Raw genomic sequence first — 20,631 nt, forward strand, 5'->3', positions numbered from 1 at the left:
TGTAACATAACATGTCCTTTTCCCTCGAATTCCTTCTCAGGCTGCTTTCTCTTGTACCGGGAGGGAGGGTCCAATGCCAGATTTATTTATCCACCCTCCAAGTGTTAACATTACCGACCCCTTTCATCTGTAATTTTTAAGGCACATTACTCCTGATTGATTAGGTATCTAATTAAAGTTTTGTTTCCCTTCAAATAATTATTTGCTTGGAAAGTAATTAAATTAAACAGTACCTTACCTTATTATGATACAATACAAAAGGCAATTAATTTTTGCTTACTTGAGTTGGTGAGCATTGGCAGTTGAGATTAATTATTTACTTCATCAAAACATGAAACAATAAGAATTTTTTTTGTTAATTTAAGCATGACACTCGATTGCCATACCAAACATACGTGAAATGCCAAATACCCCTCCCCTAACAAAGGAAGAATTACACCATACAATACAATACCAAATGGGTACATAGAAATCTACATCTTAAACTCAATGTGTAAATTTGATCTACTTGGTCATTGCCCTTTAACCAATCAAATTTGCTTAAAAACTCAAATTCATACATTTTAATTTAATCCAAGCTTGAGCCTCTTAATACTCAACTAATTTAATCCACAATTCACCACTTGTTTCCTATATCAACAAACAAAATCTAATGTTTACTATTATAGACTTTGGATCAATCTATGATAAATTCAGTCAAGAAAAATGTACTATGATATTTGATTTTATATCTTTAAATTTTTTTTAAAAAAGGAATTGGTCAATCAGTTAGTAGATGAGTCCCACAATAGCCATGTTAACAGTTAATAGGTGATCATATGATTCATGTTTGAGAATATTGGTGTATAAATTGATGAAATTGAAATCACAAGCCCCTATTAAGTATTTTTGTTTATCAAATAATTTTGTAGGTTTTTTTTATTGGTTTACATCTTTAACTAGCAAGAATTCTCCACGAATATTTTAAATACGGCAAAGAATTTGTAGTTTAAATTGTTAAGATAACTGAAGATAAAGTATCATGGTCGAGTCTCTTGTCTCCTAATATTTATCATATATAAAAAATACCCTCATAACCAAAAAAATTGATTTTTTTTCATGAAAAACATATTAATATGTATAATAAATTAAAGGGCTCTTTAGTTTTAACCCATAAAAAACTTAATTAATTTGGAAGAAAGATAATTAATTTTGCTTAATTAATATAAAACCAAAGCCACCTAATTTTACCAAAAGGACATCCAACAACCCTAAAATTACTACATGTGCCATTGTAGAATTGTACCAGAAGGGTAGAATTGTCTTATCAGAAGGGTAGAATTGTCTTATCAGTTGTTATTTTTTACCTGGCCCAACGAATCTGGGCCTCTCTTTGGGCTAATCCAAAATAGTAGTTTTTTCCTAGGTATTAAAACTAAAACCAAAATATCCAATATCTTACAAACTAATTAATAAAGTTAATTATGTTTAAAACCTAATTTTTCTTAAATTAAAAGTGTGACGGTTTAATATACGAATTTTTAACCGTCTTCCACCGTATTATTATTTTTTTCTTCACATAGGCCAAAGGCGAAGGGGCAGAGTCGTCGAGTTGCCACCCGTCACTGCCGCTAAACCAACGCGCCTACCGCCAGAGTCTAGACAAAATAAATAAATAAAACGTTTTTTTTAATTTGTAATTAAATTAACAAGGACAATAAATTAGTAATAAAACGTTTCCACTGCTGCCTGCCAGCAATGCATAGCATAGCATAGCAAAGCATATGTGACTGCTGCTGTTTTCTCTCTGCTTTATTTTCCCCTTTCTTGGCCTCGTGATACCCTTGTCTTTTACAGCTTACAAAACCCTCTGCCTCTTCCTCTCTCTCTCTCTCTCTCTCTCTCTCTCTCACACACAAACACACACAGACACAGTAGCCAGCTAGTACTCTCTCTCTCTCTCTCTCTGATGGGTTTTCGCCGGAAAACCAATTATTGTTTTGTCCAAAACCGCCATAGCAAACCTCCATTGAAACCTCGCTCCATCTAGGGCATAACCAGAACCAACAATAAACACCATTGTTATTTTCTTCTTTTTTCCTTCAAGGTGTAGAAAAATGGCAGTGACCTGTAGTGCTAGTGTGGGCTTTAGGTGTGTGGTTGGTTTTCTCGTTACGTTTTTGGTACTGAGTGGCGGGCGAGTCAACTCGGAGCCGACCCAGGACAAGCAAGCCCTCCTTGCGTTTCTCTCCCATACCCCACACGAGAACCGCGTGCAATGGAACTCGTCCGTTTCAGCCTGCACCTGGGTCGGGATCACCTGCGACGACAACCAGTCCTACGTCTCTGCTCTTCGCCTCCCGGGAGTAGGTCTTGTGGGACCGGTTCCGCCCAACACACTCGGCCGGCTGAGTCAGCTCCGAGTTCTGAGTCTGCGCTCCAACCGCCTCAACGGTCCAATACCCTCTGATTTCTCAAACTTAACTCTGCTCCGCAGCCTCTACCTCCAAGGCAATCAGTTTTCCGGCGAGTTCCCGCCCGGGTTGACTCGGTTGGTCCGGTTAACCCGGCTCGATCTCAGCTCTAACAACTTCACCGGCCCAATCCCATTCACCGTCACCAACTTGACCCACTTGACCGGACTTTTCCTTGAAAACAACGGGTTCTCGGGTAGTCTGCCCAGCATCTCAGCCGGTAATCTGAGAAGCTTCAACGTCTCCAACAACAAACTCAACGGCTCAATCCCCGCGTCCCTATCCAAGTTCCCTAACTCCGCATTCACCGGAAACTTAAATCTCTGCGGCAAGCCGCTTACAGCGTGCAACCCATTTTTCCCAGCACCCGCTCCATCACCCTCGACCCCGCCCGTAATCCCAGTCCACAAGAAGTCCAAGAAGCTATCCACCGCCGCCATTGTTGCGATCGCCGTGGGGTCCGCTCTGGCTTTGTTTCTGTTGCTCCTGGTTCTCCTGCTTTGCATCCGGAAACGACGTCGTCAGCAGCAGGCCAAGCCCCCGAAGCCGCCGGTGGCGACGCGGTCGGTGGCGGTGGCGGAGGCCGGAACGTCGTCGTCGAAGGACGATATCACGGGTGGGTCCACGGAGGCGGAGAGGAACAAGCTAGTGTTCTTCGACGGTGGGGTCTACAGCTTTGACTTGGAGGACCTGTTGAGGGCGTCGGCGGAGGTTTTGGGGAAGGGAAGCGTGGGGACGTCGTACAAGGCGGTGCTGGAAGAAGGGACGACGGTGGTGGTGAAGAGGCTGAAGGACGTGGTGGTGACAAAGAGAGAGTTCGAGATGCAAATGGAGGTTCTGGGTAAGATTAAGCACGATAATGTGGTGCCTCTGCGGGCGTTTTACTTCTCCAAGGACGAGAAATTGCTCGTCTACGATTACATGGCCGCCGGTAGCTTGTCTGCTCTTCTTCACGGTACGATTTCGATTCCCCATTTTGCTCTTCAATTTTCAATTTTTTTAAATCTTGGGTCGTTGATTGAATTCTTGGTATAATTTTTTTAATTGGTCGACAGTCTGAGGGAATAAATGTAGTGCTCACAGTCACAGGTATATTTGTTTCTTATAATATTAAGTACCTGCATTGTTGTTTCCCCAAAGATTAGATTCGATTAGATTAGAGTGGAGCTTGAGCTGTTCCAGTCCAGTCTTCAAATTTAAAATTGTCAATTTAGTATTTATTATTGGGTTTTATTTACAGTGCATAAATCAGAAAATTGAAAAGGCATGTGGAATCATTCGTGGCGCAAATCTTTGATCCCAGAAAAACCTCTGCTTGTTTCCGTTTTCTAATCACCGCTCTCTGCGCTGATTCCACTGTAATTTTGCTGTTTCTGGGCAAACATTCTTAGTGTGCAAGCTACGCAATTCATGTCTCTGTTTTTCCCTTTTTTTTTTTAAACAATTAAAAAATCCCAATTTGGTAGGGGGAAAAAACATGAACAGGTAGGTCGTCATGATTCGCCATGGTGGTGGCCAGTGGTCACCGACACCCATTTTACTTTACTTTCCCTTTCATTTTTCTGTGTCAAAGCTTTTACTTCTTTTTAGGAAAAGCCCCCCCGGCAGGCCCAAAAAGAGAACGACCGATCCCCTTTCTTCTTAATCTTCAATTTTTTTAAATAACAGATAATTTGGTGGCGTAAGCATGAATTTCCGATAATTTTTATTGCAGGAAGCAGAGGCTCAGGGCGCACGCCGCTCGACTGGGACAACCGGATGAAAATCGCGCTAAGCGCTGCGAGAGGCATAGCGCATCTCCACGTGTCAGGAAAGGTGGTCCACGGCAACATTAAATCCTCCAACATCCTTCTCCGACCCGAGCACGACGCTTCGGTTTCGGACTTCGGGCTCAACCCGCTATTCGGAACCTCCACCCCGCCCAATCGGGTCGCGGGCTATCGCGCGCCAGAGGTCGTTGAGACTCGCAAGGTCACTTTCAAATCCGACGTGTACAGTTTTGGTGTGTTGCTGTTAGAGCTATTAACCGGGAAAGCGCCCAATCAAGCCTCGCTGGGCGAGGAGGGCATCGACCTGCCCCGGTGGGTCCAGTCGGTTGTCCGGGAGGAGTGGACCGCTGAGGTGTTCGACGTGGAGCTCATGAGGTACCACAACATTGAGGAAGAGATGGTTCAGCTTTTGCAGATCGCAATGGCTTGCGTGTCTACTGTGCCCGATCAGAGACCCGCCATGCAAGAGGTTGTCCGTATGATTGAGGATATGAACCGGGCCGAGACCGATGATGGCTTACGGCAGTCGTCCGATGACCCTTCGAAAGAATCGAGCGGTCATACGCCTCCCGCAGAGTCCAGGACCCCACCCAGCGTGACACCCACGCCTTAGAAAATTGTCAATCCCAAAAAGAAAACAAAAATGTAAAGGATCTGAAATTGAAAGGGGAAAGAGGCAATGTGGGTTATTTCATTTGTGGTGGGTCTCCTAAAAACGTGCACAGTGCTCAATTAGGAGGAGGAACTAAAGTGCACAGTTAATTGTGGGGTATTGGGTCTGATTGGTCCGATATCTGGTTTTTTTTTTTTTTCCCCCTTTTTTTTTTTTAATCTTTAGTTTTTGTATTTTTAATTTGGTTTTTTTTTCTTTTCAATTTTTGAATTTGTGTTTTTGCAATTATTTTTATAGGTGGGAGGGATGGTTTGAATTGTTTATGAAGTTGGGGGAATGAGGTGGGGGTCCGATTTCCATGAGCTGATTGGAATTGACCATTCGATGGACTTTGGGTTTATTTAATTCTTTCTTTTTTTCATAATTCTATTATTCACAATCCTCTCTCTCTCTCTCTCTCTCTTTACACATGGCTTTTCTTGTTTTCACTTAGTTTTTATATTTGGCCCTTTTTAATTTTAAGGGATCCAGCTATACATTGTACGTGAGAAAGATTTTCATAAAACGAGGATAACACTATTGCTATCATCGGTCAATAATGTCCTGATGCCTGTAATAACACTTTTATATAATATAATATTATTAGCTAAAAATAAGAAAACAATATTATTTTTGCTGCAACTAAGTTTTTTTTCCTATGTACAGGTAACTGGGTTTTTGAAAATTTCATCTGAAAAGAAAATATATTTAAAACTCCAAACAAATAGTGGACTGGCTGGACCCAATATGTCGAGCAGCAGCACCCAAAATGAAACAAAAGAAAGAAGAGAGTGGCCGATGATCGTACACCGTGCTTGCTGGGGGTCCCACCAAGGAGTAATTAATCGAAGGGAGTTCAAAATGATTGAATATCTGCACCGTCGAGTCCGGGTTCGGCGTTGTAGAAGAAGGTAGTTGTGGGGGATCATTTTGGTGGGTTTTGAGGAGGACTTGCCACGTGGCGTAATGTGTCTCCGTTTACCGGCCCCAGCGAAGGAATAGGGTGGGGGTGGGGAACAGCCTGGCCGGCTTTTTTACGCACTCGATCCCTCTCTCTTTCTTTTTCTTTTTCTTTTATTATTGTCTGGGTCTCTGACGAGCAGAGAAGAGAGTGTTGACCCCGGCTTTAGAGATGTCAGCCGTTGATTCACGAGATTAAAGGGCCCCACCTCTCTCTCTCTCTCCTCATCCATCCATCCATTCATCCAGTATCATCAGGCAGGGCACAGGGACAGTGGGGGACCCCCGTTTTTCTTTACTAACTTATCGTCTTTTTTCATCTTCCTCCAGAAGCAAGAAGCATCCCCTTCACGCGCCCCCTCGAAATTTGTGTTTCTGCTACTCGCTAGTGCTGTATAGTATAGACTATGGAGTAATCTATTTGATCCATTTGTCACGACAACAATTTTCTATTAGTCTAATTGTATTTTTCCTCCTTGATAATGAAAGAGATCATTCTCGTCCTCAATTAAAATTAAAATAAAAAATTAAGCAAATATAAAGGACATTTAAGAATTTCAGACCACTTCAGCCATTAAAAATTAAATCAAAAAAGTTGTATTATTTCAAATCATATAAATTCAAACTTCTTAATATCAAAAGGAAATTTTCAAACTTCTAACCTTTGTTTTTTTTGTTTCTCTGGTGGTTGGACAAGCACATTGAACAAAGCTTGACTATTCGGACCCTCTTGCTTTGAATGATCCTTAATATTAGAAATTTAAATTCCTACCTCTCTCCCTTTTAAACATTTTTCATTAAGCTTTTCGTTGGTTTTAAAGGGTCAAACTTACTTATATTACTCAAGCAAGCTCATCCAATTTTATTTTGAAAAATGCTCGCCTTTTTCCCTCTAAATTAGAACTTGTGTTTTTCAGCGAAGGAAGAAAGCAGTGTCGTTTTAGAACTAAGATAGAATTACCCTAACCTTGAGCAAGAAATTGCCCCTCCAAAAACTTGAATAATATCTAAGTTCTAGGCACGTGACTCCGTGAGCCACATTTTCATAGTTTGCTGCACCGAAGGTGGACGTTAGCAGGAGCAGCTTGCGGTCGTCGGACACAGATTTGACTTTTCTTTTTCTTTTTCACAATGGCAGTATTGGCAGTGGGCAATTCATTATTAGCAACAAAGATTCCCCCCCACCCTCTTACAGTTTTGTCTCTGGTTTAATCTTCAATTAAGTACCACTAATTACATTAGCAAAAAGGTATTCATGCAACTAATCAGCAGATTTGAAGTATGAAACACTAATTATTTCGCTAGCTAGTTGATGAGTTCATAAGACACATGTAAAACACATACATGAAATGTGGACCATCTGAACATGTGCTGAGGTTTTTGGAGTTCCTTTGGGCCATGACATTGACTTGCTACCCTTTAATTAATCCCTTTATTTTATTATTTTTATTTAACTTGGGTGTGACTTTTTTGACAGAGATGCTTCAAAGATTATATTCCTTGTGTTAGTGTCGTGAGGATAAAGTTAAATAATGACTCTCTGCTTAATATATTGGAATTGTTGTGATTTTCGGCAAATTAGAAACTGAGCAAGTTTGTCAATTATATATAGCATGGCATTATTGGGTTTGGGCTACTCTCTTCTGTCATTTGTCATGCACTTTCAGAAGACTTGGGATGTAAGGGAGGGAGGTGTGAGTGTGAGTGTTAGTGTGACACCACATAAAACGAGTCTTGAAAATGATCATATGAAAAAGCTTGGTCATATACTGCTTGGATGATTCTGCAACAACACTGGTTAGTTAGAACTTAGAAGTGGTTGAATTTCACGTCATATTTATCCAGCAGCTAATACGATCACATATATGGTTTTCTAATCGTGGGAATTTGGATATAAATTATTATGTGGTCCATGCAAAATGAAAGGTGTTTGCAGTAAAGTAAAGAGAATAGTGTAATGCATGGTTCACCTAATTACAGAAAATCTATATTTAAAGAAACCAACCTTACCTTATTTATTTCTCAGTTAAGTTATAGTTCACCTAAAGTTTACCGTTTAGAATTTGAGGACCATAAATCACAAACTTATATTTATCTGATTCTAGTTTGGTATTTGAGTTGAGTAATTATTAATTTCCATATTAAGGTTTTGGTGGGTATGGAAAGCTACCCTAACCCTCTACATTATGTGATGATGCATACTTATAAGTTATATTAGACAGGAAAATACCAATCGGTGACATGTATGTTTGTTTATTCCTCAAGCAAACTAAAGACATGACAAGTGGGGATGATATTAATAATGTAAGATTTTGCAGTTTTCGTGCCTTCTAAGTTCAAGGATGAAGTTTCAAGTTCCAAGTTTGTCAACAACAGGTATGGATATGGATATGGTTGTAACTTGTAAGCTTTCTGATTTAATTTGGGTTGTGAAGTCGTCCAAGCCAAAGGAAAAGAGTACCATTTACAAATAAAAATAAGGTATTTATTTAGGTCACCTGGCAAGAAATGGGAACCTCCGCTCCACTTTTACTAGAGTTCGTTTCAAGTCACATCCAAATCAACTAACCAAAATTTAATAGCAATTTTAGTTGGTGTCAAATAATTCGAGAATTGGAAAGACAAGACCTTGCAGCTAGAATTCGAGAATTGTCATTCTTTTAAAGGGCCCTATGATCTATCCATCATATATCATATTCATTTATGAGATGTAAATTGTGAAGCAACTAATTTGGTATGTTTGGAAACATAACATAATGTCCACCCACGCATGCTCCCACATGACACCAAATTAGTTTGTTTGTGGTGGTGGTGACCGAAGGAAAGCTTTTCTCACATGGCTTCCCACCTTCATCAGAGAGATTCAGAGAGATCAGTAAAACCCCAGAAAAGGAAATTATATTTGGGGGTCACAGTCAGGAACTTTAAGTAACATGGTTGGTTTGTTGTAGATCCTTGTTAGGCAACTGCCTATTATTTAAACCAAGTATAACATAGAGTCGTGGTTGTAGGCCTTTTCACAACGAGTGACGTTACATGTACCACACTTACTGAAAGATCGGACCCTAAAAAATAACTTAATGAAAGAAGTTTTAAATACAGAGAAACTAAACAAAAAATGTAATTTTAAACTATCGTGTCGAACTGAGAACAGAAAAAGAAAAAGAAAAGCTGCTGAAAAACAATTTTATGATCACCAACTAATTACAGATCCCACCCAGGGAAAGTTGACATGAAGAATGTTTACAAATCTTCAACATTTTTCAATTGATTTTGCAACTTTTGCTCAGAGCCTTTTCTTCCCGGTCAAACCCTAGTCTTCATGAATTTATTATTTGGCACTGCCCTTGACTTGTTTGCACCATACACCATAGTCTTATTTCAGATTTTACAAGCATGCCCATCTCTGAGAGCTCTCCATTCAAGAGCGGATATATTCATCATAGGTGCTCAGTTGGAGCCTGGACAAGGGCTGAGGGTCATAGCAGATAGACAACCATCACCTCAAAGTTCAGTAATCAGAATAAAATAATGAGTAGGATTTGAAGGAAAACATCAGCGAAAAGACATTTCCATTCCCAACAAAGCCAACGTCATATAGATTTTTTCAGTTTCAGGGTGTGATATGTCACCAGCAACAAACACATGAAGTTCTTCTCCGATTTGAATCCAACTGCATCCCGGAATCTTTCTCAAGCCCCTTTCTTTCATTAACTGCCTCACCTTTGTTACCTCATCCCATCTTCCTGCAGCTGCATGTGCATTTGACATTGCTATATAGTTACCAGAATTGTCTGGCTGTAATTTCAGTAATTGATTGGATAAATATTCCTCTAGTTCTATTTTATTGTGTTCTCTACAAGCAGCAAGTAATGATCCCAACATTTGTGCATCAGGCTTGTATGGCATCGTGCCAACAAGCCTAAAAGCTTCATCCAAATTGCCACACCGAGAAAGAAGATTAACCACACAGCCATAATGCTCTATACTTGGATTTATATTGTGATTGGATACCATATCAAAGAAAAGCTCCAAACCTTCATTCACCATCATGGCATGGCTGCATGCATATAAGGCATTAGTAAAGGTTATATTATCTGGTTTTACACCTTCTTCCTTTAAGCCTTGATATAGTGCAAGAGCTTCCACAGCTTGACCATGTAACGCATAACTGGAAATCATTGCATTATAGACAGGCAACTCCTTGTGTTCAATCATATCGAACACCCTCTTTGCTTGATCTATATTACCACATTTAGCATACATATCCACTAAAGAGGTTGCAATTGGAATTGAAGTGTAGAGGGAATGCCTTATCAAATACCCATGTAAGGCTCTTCCATTCTGCAACGATGCCATATTTATGCAAGCCAATAGTACACCAATAATGCTCACAACATTGGGTTTAATTCCAGCTTCCTGCATCTGTTGGAATGTCAGAATCGCTTCGTAGCCAAAACCACTCTTAGCCAAACCAGAGATCAGTGTAGTCCAAGTGACCAGGTTAGGCTGGACTCCAAGGGACTGCATATGCCAAAACGTATCTTTAGCCTCGTTGACTTGGCCATTTTTCAGAAAACCTAAAATCAGAGAGTTCCATGATATCACATTTGGTGGCACACTTTCTAGCTGCATTTGATAGAACATTTTCAAGGCCTCACCACTATGACCCAATTCTGCAAAAGCAGCCAGCATTGTGTTCCACAACACAAGATCTCTTATAAATGAAGAGTTGAAAACTCGTTTTGCACAATCGATTTTCTCACATTTGGCATACATGTCTACAATGCTACTCACAACAACCACGTCGGATTCAAGGTTGTTCCTTATAGAATAGCAATGTCCCACCTTACCAAATTTCAAACTTCGTGTATCTGCAAAAGCAGACATTAAGGTTGCAAGAGTCACAGAGTCAAAACTCAAGTTTTCAAGTCTCATTAGACGGCAAACATTGAGTGCTTTGTCAACCTCCCCCACTTGCACATACCCAGATATGAGCAAATTCCATGTGACCACATCTTTCTCAAGCATCTTGCTAAAAACCATTTCAGCATCCTCAATCAAACCAACCTTGGAATAAAAGTTAATAAGAGAACTGCCCAAATTGGTATTTAGTTCTAATCCACAAACAACTGCTAGTGCATGTCCATGTTTACCCTCTCGTAATGCACCTAAATTAGCTGAAGCAGAAAGTAAGCTCGATACCGTAACGTGAGTGGGTTCAACACCTGCCTCCCTCATCTCATAAAACACCTTAATAGCTTCCTCATTCAAACCATTTTGTACATAACCCACAATCACCGAATTCCAAGTGACTACATTTCTTTCAGGCATACCATCAAAAACCTTCCTTGCATCTTCTACAACCCCACATTTTCCATACATATCCACAAGACTACTAGCAACAAAGACACACCCACTACAACCCAACTTCACCACATACCCATGAACCCCTTTCCCAATCACAATCCACTCTAAAGCACCACAAGCCTTCAATACATTTGGAACAACAAAATTATCAGGCAACAATCCATTTTCTTGCATTTCCCTAAAACCTAGCAAAGCCTCTTGATAGAAACCCATCCTACAATTCAATCCAATAACAGCAGCCCACGAATAAACGTTTTTTAATCTTACCATTCGGAACAAACGATTTGAAGCCTCCGGAACATCGCATTTTGCATAGAAAATCACCAACTTGGTTTCAATGTACTCATTTATTGCAAAGATGCCACCTTTCTTTATGATCCGAGCGTGAATTTGCTTACCCGTATGAAGAGCTCGCTCGTAGACACACCCCTGAAGGAGCTCGCCGTAAATTTCAGGGCCAACTTGGAGATTTTTGAGTTCCATTTCAACGAACAAGTCCACAGCCTGTTGAATTTGGCCTTGTTTGCACAGAGAGGACATGTGGCTAAAGTAAGACTGGTACAAGATTTGATGGGTTTTTGCATTTTCTTGAAGTTTTGTAAAATGGGCTTGTGACTGTTTGTGGAATTCAATCGGAATAGACTGTTTGGAAAGTGAGAGTTGTGGGTTTGGAATTGTGGTGTACGGTAGAGAAGCCATGGCCAGGCGTGAAGCAGAGGAAACAAGAGGAGGATATGGTTGGTCGTTGCCACACGAAGCGGGAAAGGGCATTATCGTCAATACGGACATTATTAACTTGGGCCTTAGATGAACCTGGGCTTCAATCATGATGGTCTCTTGGCCCATAATCTCGACATAGGCTTCTCTTTTTTCACTTTATTTTTTATTTATGAGAAAATTTGTTGGGAATGAAGAAGCTATATTTTGTGAATTTTTAGGGCAATTTTAAATGAATTGATTTTTTTAACCCAGATTTTGATTTATATATATATGTAGATTATGAAGAACAATAGATATTTTACAACTTGTGGTGATGCATATACCTCTACGTGCACATTTTCTTTTACCAAAGGAAAAAAATTGATAGAATGCTTTGTGATGAATCTCAAGACAACAATAGGTCAACAGCATATATAATATATATTTAAGATATATGTTCCAAATTCGTGTCTTCATAGACACTCTAAGTGTGCCTTTTTTTTGTATTTATTATTATTATTAAGTAGTTCATGTCTTTTGCTAAGAGGCCGACCAAAGGGATTCTAATTCCATACTCCACTCTCTCATGCTTATTCAGATGCCTTATGCACTCACTCCATAATATTTTTGGTCAAGACTCCTACTTCTTTAGAAGTGCAGAGGTGGTTTAGAGCAATTGCTTCCATATGAGAAAAGGTGAGGCGTTCGAGTTATAGCATTCGAATAGTGTGTGTGTGAGTTTGGTATATTATCGACCCTCTCAATAAGAAAGGTTCTCTTAATTTATATTCGGTTTTTTTAAAGGAAAAGAATTTTCCTTCTTAGAGTAAGAGTAGTACTTTGTGATTGTACACTGAGAAATCAGAAGAGAATTTAGTATATATATATATATATATATATATATATATATATCACCAGCTAGCTCGCAATAATGAATAAATTATGAAATTCTGATGCCAAAAAGAAGTGGAATTATTAGAGAATTTAGTAGAACAATCCATTTATCATCAGAAATATTTAGTTCGTGATTCTCATTGACAAACCTTACAGCCCGTAAATGTACCTTTCATTGCCTTTCCGCAAAGTTAATTATACATTTAAGAATATTTCATATAAAGCTCATTCGTTTCTTTTTATTTTTATAAATATTATTTTCGGCCTCCAATTTGAAACAAGTTGAAGAAGCAACTTTGAATTTATATATATATATATCTCTCTCTTATATGCCATATATAATTAGTTAGTTCCTGAAAAATAAAGTAGATTTAGATGAATTAGTGGATAGATAGAATGGAATAGAATCTGACATTTTCGTAATATTCCTGTTTCAAACTAGACTTTTGGTCATGCTGAGGAGAAAGACTAATCAGGACTCCATCCTTGTCGTATTTTAAAGCATATACTAAATCAGTAGGACTTTATTTAAAATGTACTTAATATATTAATTTGTTACATGATATAGTACACATGGCACCTTTCAGTTGGTAGTGAGATGAATTTTCTTATATCCTTTAGGTTGGAGCTAGCTTTCCCATAATTTGAAAACGTTAAAATTAGTATATAGTTATTCTCTCGTTCGTATGTCCACACGTTATTATCATGTGGATGTCATTGTAAAGAGAGAGAAGCAAATATTGGCAGTAGAAAATACATGACGTCCGCGCGATAATAATATCTGGACGTCTACATAGGAGAATTTATATATATAATATATATTTATATATTTATATATTCTTCAAAAAATACATTTAATTATTTTCAAAAAACAAAAACAAAAAAAGGAACATTTGGATTCTTGACATTATGATCATATACAGCAGCATCTGAGGCCTTTTAATTATCAATGAACATACCATGGGAAAAGTTGAGCCTTGGACTAGTGGAGAGGGAATTTCTGTGAAAAAATAGTGGTCCTAACCTAATAACTGGGCTTTTCCCAGTAAAGTTGATGTCCGAACGCTTGTGATAAATATAAGATAGGCTATTCGGGGGATCTCACTTTTGGCCCATGTGAAACCCATTGTAATTTCTAAGCATCAAAAGCTCAAAAACAACAAGGAATTAAAAGACCGATGTATTATATGCCAACACAACGACTAAGGTTCCATTCTGTTTTAGACCAGGGCCATGCATGCGCATTCATAAATAAAATAACAAGCTTGTGAAGCAAATTTGGTGTAACGAACACAACGCATGTATTTTATGTTTCTTATCTCTCTTCTCACGTGACATAACATAACACGATTACGTGACATAACATAATACGATTAAAGGAAAATGGATGCATGAAGTTGGGATAAAGAGAGATCTCTCTGCAATTACGTTGTTGTCATTTGGTTAGATAGAAACAGTGTGGAGTAGAGCCTCGTAGGACTAGGGTATAGGCATTACATGGATTTCAGCAAAAATGAGGGGCCAATTGCAATTTGGGGCAGGCAGAGCTTTCTTTAGCACCTCGGTTTCTGTTTTGAACACAAATTTTAATGTTGGGTGTAGCCTGTAAAATTGTAATGCAATTCATAATTGGAAAACGGGAAAGGAAAAGGAAAAGGGAATATTCCTTTATTTTTGCGCCAGACAAAAGGGATATTCAGAAGGACGATATGGTGGAATATCACGACACGTGTCACGAGGAGAATCTCTTTCCTTTGATTTCTTTTCCTTTACTTCCCATTGGAAAAGAACAACAAAAACCAAAAAGAAAGAAAGAAATGAAGAATGAGAGGGAGATAGAGAGAATCTGCAGAAAAGGTTTGGGTTGGAGTATTGTACGAGAAGACTGATTTTAGAAAGCGACCAACCATCATTATTATTGGACATCTCTATCTCTCTCCCTTTGTCTTTGTCTTTGTAACAGATAAAAGAGAATTCGATGCAAATGCAATTTCATAAAGTCCTCTCTCTCTCTCTCTCTCTCTCTCTCTCTCTCTGCGACTTTGTTCATTCAGTAGAAAAGGTCTGCATTGCATATATCTGGTTTTGCCTGAAAATGGTGCTGGGATCGATATTGGACTGAACAATTTTTCATTGTTTAGTTGCATGCATGTCATGCCATCACCCTAGGTCATGCGATTCTAATGTTTTGGAGGCCCTAGATGAATCACAAAAATGTGACATTCGACCTTCTATATATATTCATTCGTGCTATTTATTGTTACCACAAGAATTTTGAGAAAAATATTATATAAACTCAAAATTAAGATTGTAAGTTTTTTTATATTAAAAAAAACAACAAACATCATATGTAATTCATATTGTACACAACAAGAAAGGGATAAAACAAACTTTTTACTCAAATTCTAGTATAATAATACATATTTACTTACACACATGCACCAAAAAAGTCTTCAGAATTGTGAATCTTGACTGAAAATGAAAATTCAAGACTAATAATTTCCCCAAAAAATAATGCTTGAAATTCAAAACTAAAAGAAATCATCAATCATCATACTTGGAATTCTTTTTCAGAGTTCAAACATATGAAATTGAGCTCAATGCATTTTATTTCTTAATTTTATTCAAATATGTTAATTAGCTTAGACTATGAATTTATTGAATAAGTGGGTTTTTTTTCTTCGAGCTGAGCTCTTCTTAAATTTGGATTGAATTATTGGGCATAACATAATTTTTATATCTAGAGTTGGGGTATTATATATAGTGACATACTAGTTATATGTAGGGATTTATATAAATTGGAGGCCTTAGATGATCGCTTTGCTAGTACTCAGGAAATTATGACATAATATATTAAAAAATCGTGGTTACGTTACTCTTATGAAATATTTATTTCAAGTTTTAATAGTTTACTATACACTATTGGTATGCATCTTTATCATTTTTTTTAAATTTACAATGCATTAGTCTTGAGGATGAAGTCTTATCTCTCCCTTTTTCATTAGTACTTGAAAAGTTTAAGTTCTCTTTTCACGAGTTGTAATCCATTATTAGCAGTTGAATAATCAGAAAAATCCTTATAGATACTTTTTTTCTTCTTCTTCCTAATAAAAAGGACATAGTCTAATTAAGAGCTATAAATCGAAGTGGGTATTTCTTATCCAGAACCTATTTGATTTTTGAGCTAAAGCTCTCAAAATAATATATATTTATATTCATTCAAAGGCGAATCGGGATTAATTGTTATGGAGGTTCAGAACCCTAGGAAAATTCCCCTAAATTTTTTTTTTTTACAAAAAAGAATCTTCTTACCTTCCAACCCACTTCATTAAAGCGAGTAGCAGAAGAAGATTCCCTTCTCTTAGGCTCCTTTATTATTCTTTTTTGGGGTGGTAATGGTTTTTCAATTTCCCTTTAAGCTTTGTGGGTTTTGTTCCCTTAATTTAGAGTCGTAGAATTGGAACGAAGATATTCCTTTCCTTGGAGGCAAATATTATATTCTTTAACATGAATGTTTCATCTTTTTATATTAGATATTCCCTCTCTCTCTCTCCCCCTCTCTCTCTCTGTGAATGCACTCAATTTCACAGCAATTATGCAACTTTTGAAACCAAAAAGAAAGTTGCATGCAGCATGGTGCATGGAATAATGATACTAATCCCATTTGAAGATGTCCTCCTTTTACTCTCTTTCGATTTTTTTCTCCAATTCCAATTCCAATTCGGTGGTGATGGGGTAATGGGTAATGGGTAATGGCTAATGGTAAAGAAAGAAAATTAATATATGGATCATGGAGGATGGAGGATGGAGGATGGATGATGGTATATGCTCCTCCCAAGGCTTTTTCATTCATAATAAGTATTTAATCATCCTAGAATCATGAATACATAATATTATTAGTTAATTATTATATGAATGGGTATATATTTGGTAAGGGTACCCTCAAGTACTACTTGGCCGTACACGTGTCCGATATCTGCAATCTGGCTACTGCTTTGGACTACAGCTTTCTTGTGGTTAGACTTTCGATGTGATATACGTACATCACAAGTCACAACCAACCATGGAATCCCCACCATTCTTTTTGACCCTTTATATTTTGTGGACTGCTAATATTTTTCACTGTTCAATATAAACATATATATATATATATACACATATTTTGGGCAGAGGTTTTCATCTGAACCATCCCATGGGCACCACCAGTTACATGTCAAAAGCCATGCATGTGTATCTCATACTAAATCAAATGCAATATATATATATATATATATAGTAATGAAAATTTCGTAGGATAAGCTTAAAATTCAATACATAAGAACATATGAATATATAGGTTTAATTTTGGCTTGACAGAATAATAAGTTCATAGCTGAGTACGATTCGAAGGACCAAAGAAAAGTAAGGAAATAATTATTAAAAAGAGAAAGGGAAAAAAAAGGCACAGCAGTAAGAAGAAGAATCATCTTTTATTTTGGTGAATTTGAATTCGTACAGACGAGAGAGAGAGAGAGAGAGAGAGAGAGAGAGAGAGAGAGAGAGAGAGAGTTAAGTTGAAACAAAGGCTCTAAGCACATGACCCCTCTAGTGTCAGACACCTTGATTCCTTCTCCCACAGCCACAACCACAGCCAGAGATATCAGCACAGAGAGAGAGAGAGAACCTCTCTCTCATTTTTAGCTTTTCTTTGCCTTTGTTCTTTGCAAGAAGTTACCATCCTTCTTTATCCCCCTCCCTTCTTGCTTTATTTTTCTTTTCTTCTCTCTCTCTCTCTCTCTCTCTCAAATCCCCCCAGCTAGAGCTAGCAAGCCACTTTATTCCCTTGAACTCACCCTAAAAAGAAGACGATCCTACCTCGATCCTCCTTGTGTTCACAAACCAACATCCCTTCCCTTTCTCTCTCCCTCTCTTTCTCTCTCTAAGTTGAACCACCATCCTATCTAGAAATTAGAAAGAGCCAAAGACCCTCTTTTGCTCTTGTTTGTTCCTACATACCCTGTTCCTGTTGTTGTTGCTTGGGCGTCAACATTTTCTAATAAAAACAGTAGCCAGTTTTATGAGCAGTTAGCAACCAAAGTTAGATATCCAAAATCTCTTGTTTTGCTTCTTGTTATATCCATTTCTGAATTTATAAGCAAATTAATTGGTTAATCAGTAAATGGCATCATCGCCTTCGGAACTAAGCCTGGACTGCAAGCCCCACAGCTACTCCATGCTCCTCAAATCCTTTGGAGACCTGCAGGCGTCTCATCACCATGACCAGTCTCAGACTCAGAAGCTTGAAGAGTTCCTCTCCCGCCTTGAAGAAGAACGTCTCAAGATTGATGCTTTCAAGCGCGAGCTCCCTCTTTCCATGCAACTCCTCACCACTGGTACATACATCATCATCATCTAGCATGCAGCCTCAATTTGGATATTCATGTTACTTAATTTCCTCCAAGTTTTAATTAGTTAGCACTACCTCCCAACCCTTTACTTCTTTATCCCTTTTTCATTTATAGAAGGGAGAGATTGTAGCTTTCTGTTTCTCTATGGGTCCAAAGTAGCTACTTATTCATATCCAACATATTTTCTAAAGAAACTAAAGCCACCATATATGGCAAAAAGAATTAGGATATATGAATATAAAGATCATAAAGACAACATATAAGAGATTAAAATATATTTACATCTAGAAGAAACCTATACAGAAACTCAGGGTGATTTGCTTAATTTATTTTGGGTACCAGAATATCTTGTTTTTCTCCATTATGTACTAATCATCAAGATTGCAATTCCAGCGGTGGAGGCTTCAAGGCAGCAACTTCAAGCTTACAGAGCAAATATTCAAGGGCCAAATAGGCCAGTGCTTGAAGAATTCATACCCCTTAAACATTCACCCACTGAAGGCTCAGAAAAAACTACAAACACCACTTCTGATAAGGCAAATTGGATGACCTCTGCCCAACTGTGGAGCCAAGCAAGTGATCATATCAATGCAACCAAACCCCAGTCCATAACATCCCCAAAAGAAACCGATATCGGCTTTAGTGTCAGCCCCAAGCTCGGGTTAGACGCCAAGCAGCACAGATCCTATGGAGGAGGAGCTTTCCATCCATTTTCCAAAGACCGCAACTCTTGCCCAAGCCCAACTTTGCGGCCTCTCCCAGAGCTGGCTCTTGCCTCCCCAGAGAACAACAAGGCAGCAGAGATGTTAATGGAGGACAAGATCATCAAGTCATGTAATAATTCCGAGACCACCCATGAGAATGGAATGATTAATTCATCAGCTAATAATGGCAATTGTAGTGAACAAGCTAAATTATTAGCAACCGGTGGAATTAATAATTCAAATATATCAGAGGGGCAAACACAGACAACAACAACCACAACCACCAACAATCAATCTCAATCTCAAACTCATAGGAAGGCAAGGAGGTGTTGGTCTCCGGACTTGCACCGGCGGTTCGTTAATGCCCTTCAAATGCTTGGTGGTTCTCAAGGTATAAATTATTAATTTGCTATTTATTTATTTTTATATGTAATATAATCATATGGATTTGATGTTTACGTACGTACGTTTTTGTTTTGGTCAATTTGACAGTGGCGACCCCGAAACAGATCAGAGAGCTGATGAAGGTTGACGGTTTGACCAACGATGAAGTTAAAAGCCATCTGCAGGTACCTTATCCTACTGCACCTACAAATGATATTATGTCTCTCTCTTTTTCTGATACATGCAGCCTTCGCAGCCAGGCACTGGCAGGCATGAAACATTTGATATGCATACATATCCTCTTTGCTTTGCTTCCCTTTGTCTTGTCCTTACTATATATAATATAAATAACATTTCCTTGTTCCTTTTCTTTTTGTTTCAAATTCTTATCACAGAAGTACAGGCTCCACACAAGACGACCAAGCCCTAGCCCACAAGCAGCCGGAGGCCCAACGCCACAACTGGTAGTCCTAGGTGGCATCTGGGTCCCGCCAGAGTATGCCAACGCGGCACACAATGGCCCCACAGCCCTTTACAGCCCACACCCTGGCTCCCATGCACCAACCCACTACTGTGCAACCCCAATGCCCCAAGACTTCTACACCACGCAGCCACCGCAGCAATTGCACCACCACACCCTCCACCACCAGCTCCACGTGTACAGGGCTTCCACTACCTCCAACACTCACAGCTCCCCCGAGTCCGATGGCCACGGGGCCTGCGGACGGTCGGAGAGCATCGAAGATGGCAAGTCCGACAGCAGCAGCTGGAAGGGTGCAGAGAGCGGCGGTGATCAGATGAACGGAGGAGATCATAGAAAAGGAGGGGTGGCTTCGAGGAGATCAGAAGACGCTGAGGACAGTAATGGCAGTCAGATCACGCTCAAGTTCTGACCTTGTGGTGGTCAGGGCATGAGGGTTTCTTAGTTATCAAAGGTTTTGGGTTAGGGTTAGGGTTAGGACTAATTAAAAATTAGGGCTACCATTTGTATGTTTGTATGCGCTAATCATGTTTAATTCTCAATTTATCATTATTCATGTGATATGATATATTATTATATCGACCGTGTGAGTTTTAGTTTTAGGGTCTTTAGAGAGGGTAAAAACGTCATAACGGGAAAAGTGAGTGTTTGTTTTATTTTCCTTTTCTTTTTCCTTTAGATTGATTCTATTTGAAGGAATAATTCACATCTATAAAAATGTGCTTTCCACCGTGAATTACTGACTACTGTACAACATGAAGGTCCTTCGATCCTATTTCTTTTTTCACCCAAAATTAAGAAGGAGAAGAGGTTTTCTCACACATTGTCCAGTTTATGTTCTCTACCTTTTTGTCAAAAGTAGGAAAGAGAACGGAATT

The 20,631-nt window shown here is 38.7% G+C and overlaps 3 protein-coding genes across 3 annotated transcripts; 2 read left to right on the forward strand and 1 right to left on the reverse strand.

The window, feature by feature from the left end:
• Positions 1-1,759: 1,759 nt before the first annotated feature.
• On the forward strand, positions 1,760-5,281 carry LOC117635847 (probable inactive receptor kinase At2g26730). The gene is made up of 2 exons (XM_034370220.1): positions 1,760-3,408; positions 4,168-5,281. The coding sequence occupies exons 1-2, from the start codon at positions 2,097-2,099 to the stop codon at positions 4,833-4,835; spliced, it is 1,980 nt and encodes a 659-aa protein (XP_034226111.1). The 5' UTR covers positions 1,760-2,096; the 3' UTR covers positions 4,836-5,281.
• A 3,693-nt stretch (positions 5,282-8,974) lies between these two features.
• LOC117633615 (pentatricopeptide repeat-containing protein At5g55740, chloroplastic) lies at positions 8,975-12,059 on the reverse strand. Its single transcript, XM_034367275.1, has one exon. The coding sequence runs from the start codon at positions 12,048-12,050 to the stop codon at positions 9,390-9,392; it is 2,661 nt and encodes an 886-aa protein (XP_034223166.1). The 5' UTR covers positions 12,051-12,059; the 3' UTR covers positions 8,975-9,389.
• A 5,475-nt stretch (positions 12,060-17,534) lies between these two features.
• LOC117634546 (myb family transcription factor EFM) lies at positions 17,535-20,572 on the forward strand. The gene is made up of 4 exons (XM_034368697.1): positions 17,535-18,169; positions 18,578-19,279; positions 19,381-19,457; positions 19,668-20,572. The coding sequence occupies exons 1-4, from the start codon at positions 17,956-17,958 to the stop codon at positions 20,163-20,165; spliced, it is 1,491 nt and encodes a 496-aa protein (XP_034224588.1). The 5' UTR covers positions 17,535-17,955; the 3' UTR covers positions 20,166-20,572.
• Positions 20,573-20,631: the final 59 nt, after the last annotated feature.

This window comes from Prunus dulcis, chromosome 7, assembly GCF_902201215.1.
Source record: "Prunus dulcis chromosome 7, ALMONDv2, whole genome shotgun sequence".
Lineage (NCBI taxonomy): Eukaryota > Viridiplantae > Streptophyta > Magnoliopsida > Rosales > Rosaceae > Prunus > Prunus dulcis.

Bases quoted from the DNA above. Each gene is read 5' to 3' on its own strand.
- LOC117635847 (XM_034370220.1), top strand. From the start codon at position 2,097: ATGGCAGTGACCTGTAGTGCTAGTGTGGGCTTTAGGTGTGTGGTTGGT. The intron at 3,409-4,167 runs GTACGATTTCGA...TTTTTATTGCAG, and splicing joins CTTGTCTGCTCTTCTTCACG to GAAGCAGAGGCTCAGGGCGC.
- LOC117634546 (XM_034368697.1), top strand. From the start codon at position 17,956: ATGGCATCATCGCCTTCGGAACTAAGCCTGGACTGCAAGCCCCACAGC. The intron at 19,280-19,380 runs GTATAAATTATT...TCAATTTGACAG, and splicing joins AATGCTTGGTGGTTCTCAAG to TGGCGACCCCGAAACAGATC. The intron at 19,458-19,667 runs GTACCTTATCCT...TTCTTATCACAG, and splicing joins AAGTTAAAAGCCATCTGCAG to AAGTACAGGCTCCACACAAG.
- LOC117633615 (XM_034367275.1), bottom strand. From the start codon at position 12,050: ATGGGCCAAGAGACCATCATGATTGAAGCCCAGGTTCATCTAAGGCCC.